Source organism: Elephas maximus, chromosome 2 (genome assembly GCF_024166365.1).
Source record: "Elephas maximus indicus isolate mEleMax1 chromosome 2, mEleMax1 primary haplotype, whole genome shotgun sequence".
Classification (NCBI taxonomy): Eukaryota; Metazoa; Chordata; class Mammalia; order Proboscidea; family Elephantidae; genus Elephas; species Elephas maximus.
The window spans coordinates 207113980-207116053 of record NC_064820.1 but is presented as its reverse complement, the minus strand read 5'-3'; the positions used below and the strand labels follow the sequence as shown (position 1 = coordinate 207116053).

Here is a 2074-nt window from a genome sequence, read left to right as displayed (position 1 = left end):
CACTTGCTTACCAGATAATACACGGAGAAGAGGTTGGGACATTCAGCTCTGAAACTGATTTCAACAAAATTTGAAGAGTTGGAAAAAGGAAAAAAATGTAAAAAAACATTAACAAATTCCAAATTCCTTTTTATGCCCTGTTCTTTCTAGCTTCATTTTTTTTGTTTGTTTTCGTTTTTGTTCTTCTTTCAAGAAAATTAAAACAGTAAGTTTTCATGGAGAAATGGAATCAAACTTCTAATGATTTCATTTTGTTGGGACTCCTTCCCCCAAATCAAACTGGCATGCTGCTCTTGTGCCTTATCCTCCTTGTATTCTTTCTGGCCTCAGTGGGAAACTCAACCATGATTTTCCTCATTTGCATGGATTCCCGACTCCACACACCCATGTACTTTCTCCTTAGCCAGCTCTCACTCACGGACCTGATGTACATCTCTACTACTGTCCCCAAGATGGTGTATAACTTCCTCTCTGGCCAGAAAGGCATCTCTTTCCTAGGATGTGGCTTTCAAAGCTTCTTCTTCTTGACAACGGGTGGTGCTGAAGCCTTACTCTTGGGCTCCATGGCCTATGACCGTTACGTGGCCATCTGTCACCCCCTCCATTATCCCAGCCATGTGACTAGAAGGATGTGTGTCCAGATGATCATAGGATCTTGGATCTTGGGGTCCATCAACTCTTTGGCACACACAGCCTATATCCTTCATATTCCTTACTGCCGGTCCAGGGCCATTGATCATTTCTTTTGCGATGTCCCAGCCATGGTGTCTCTTGCATGTATGGACACCTGGGTCTATGAGTACATGGTTTTTGTGAGCACTAGCCTCTTTCTGTTCCTTCCTTTCCTTGGCATCGCTGCTTCCTACAGCAGAGTCCTTCTGGCTGTCTACCATATGCGCTCCAAAGAAAGAAGGAAAAAGGCCTTCACCACCTGTTCAACGCATTTAACTGTAGTTACCTTTTACTATGCACCATCTGCTTACACCTATAGTCGGCCCAGGAATGTCCACTCACCAGCAGAAGATAAGAATTTGGCCATTTTTTACACCATCCTCACTCCCATGCTCAACCCCATTATCTACAGCCTGCGGAATAAGGAAGTCCTCAGGGCCATGACAAGAGTGTTTGGAATATTTTCTTCTAAGAAAGAATAGTCATGGCTGTCCTTACTTTTTTTTTTCTTTATTTTCTTTTTTGTGTTGAGTCGAACATCTTAGAGAAGTGCTTTTCAATAGAAATATAATAGAAGACATATGTAATTTTAAATTTTCCAGTAGACATATTAAAAAGTTAAATGAAAGTGAAATTAATTTAAATAGTATATTTATTTAACAAAACATTAGTAATATTGTAACTAACATAAATTTTATCTATTTTGATGTTAATTGTGTATTCTATTATTACAATGTATTATATACATATACTACACATATATATGCATATACATGTAAATACATATAAAACCCAGTGCTGTTGAGTCGATTCCGACTCATACCGACCCTATAGGACAGAGTAGAACTGCCCCACAAAGTTTCCAAGGATTAATAGTAATATATGCAGGAAAAATACATATAAAAAAGTATATTTCCTGCATATATTACTATTAATATAATAATGTTTTCTACTTCATTGAAATATTATCATTTGTACATGTAATCAGTATAAAAGTATTAATGTGACATTTTTACATTGTTTTCATTCTAAGTCTTCACAATCTTGTGTGTACGTTATACTTAAAGCACATTGCAATCTAGACTATACTTATTTCAAGGGCCAATAGCCACATGGGACCAGTGGCAACAGTGTTGGACAGCACAATTTTAAAGCATCCAGGAAAATGTTTTGGAAAGAATATATCTATGGTGTATAAAAGTACATATGTGGTATATAAAATATGGTTGACTAGATGTAAAGTAACCAAAATAAGTATGCTAATGTTGTGTTTATAAGAGTTTGTTTATTTGTGTATCTTGATTATAATTGACATTTGCAGTCCATCCTTTCCTAGTCTCCTTTTACAAGACGATTTGGAGAGATATTATTTGATTTGGAGTCCCCCAGAAATGAAAACTGT

At 36.7% G+C, this 2074-nt stretch overlaps 1 protein-coding gene across 1 annotated transcript; it reads left to right on the top strand.

The window, feature by feature from the left end:
- Positions 1 to 215: 215 nt before the first annotated feature.
- LOC126070462 (olfactory receptor 2L13-like) lies at positions 216 to 1154 on the top strand. Its single transcript, XM_049874663.1, has one exon. The coding sequence runs from the start codon at positions 216 to 218 to the stop codon at positions 1152 to 1154; it is 939 nt and encodes a 312-aa protein (XP_049730620.1).
- The last annotated feature ends 920 nt before the right edge of the window (positions 1155 to 2074 follow it).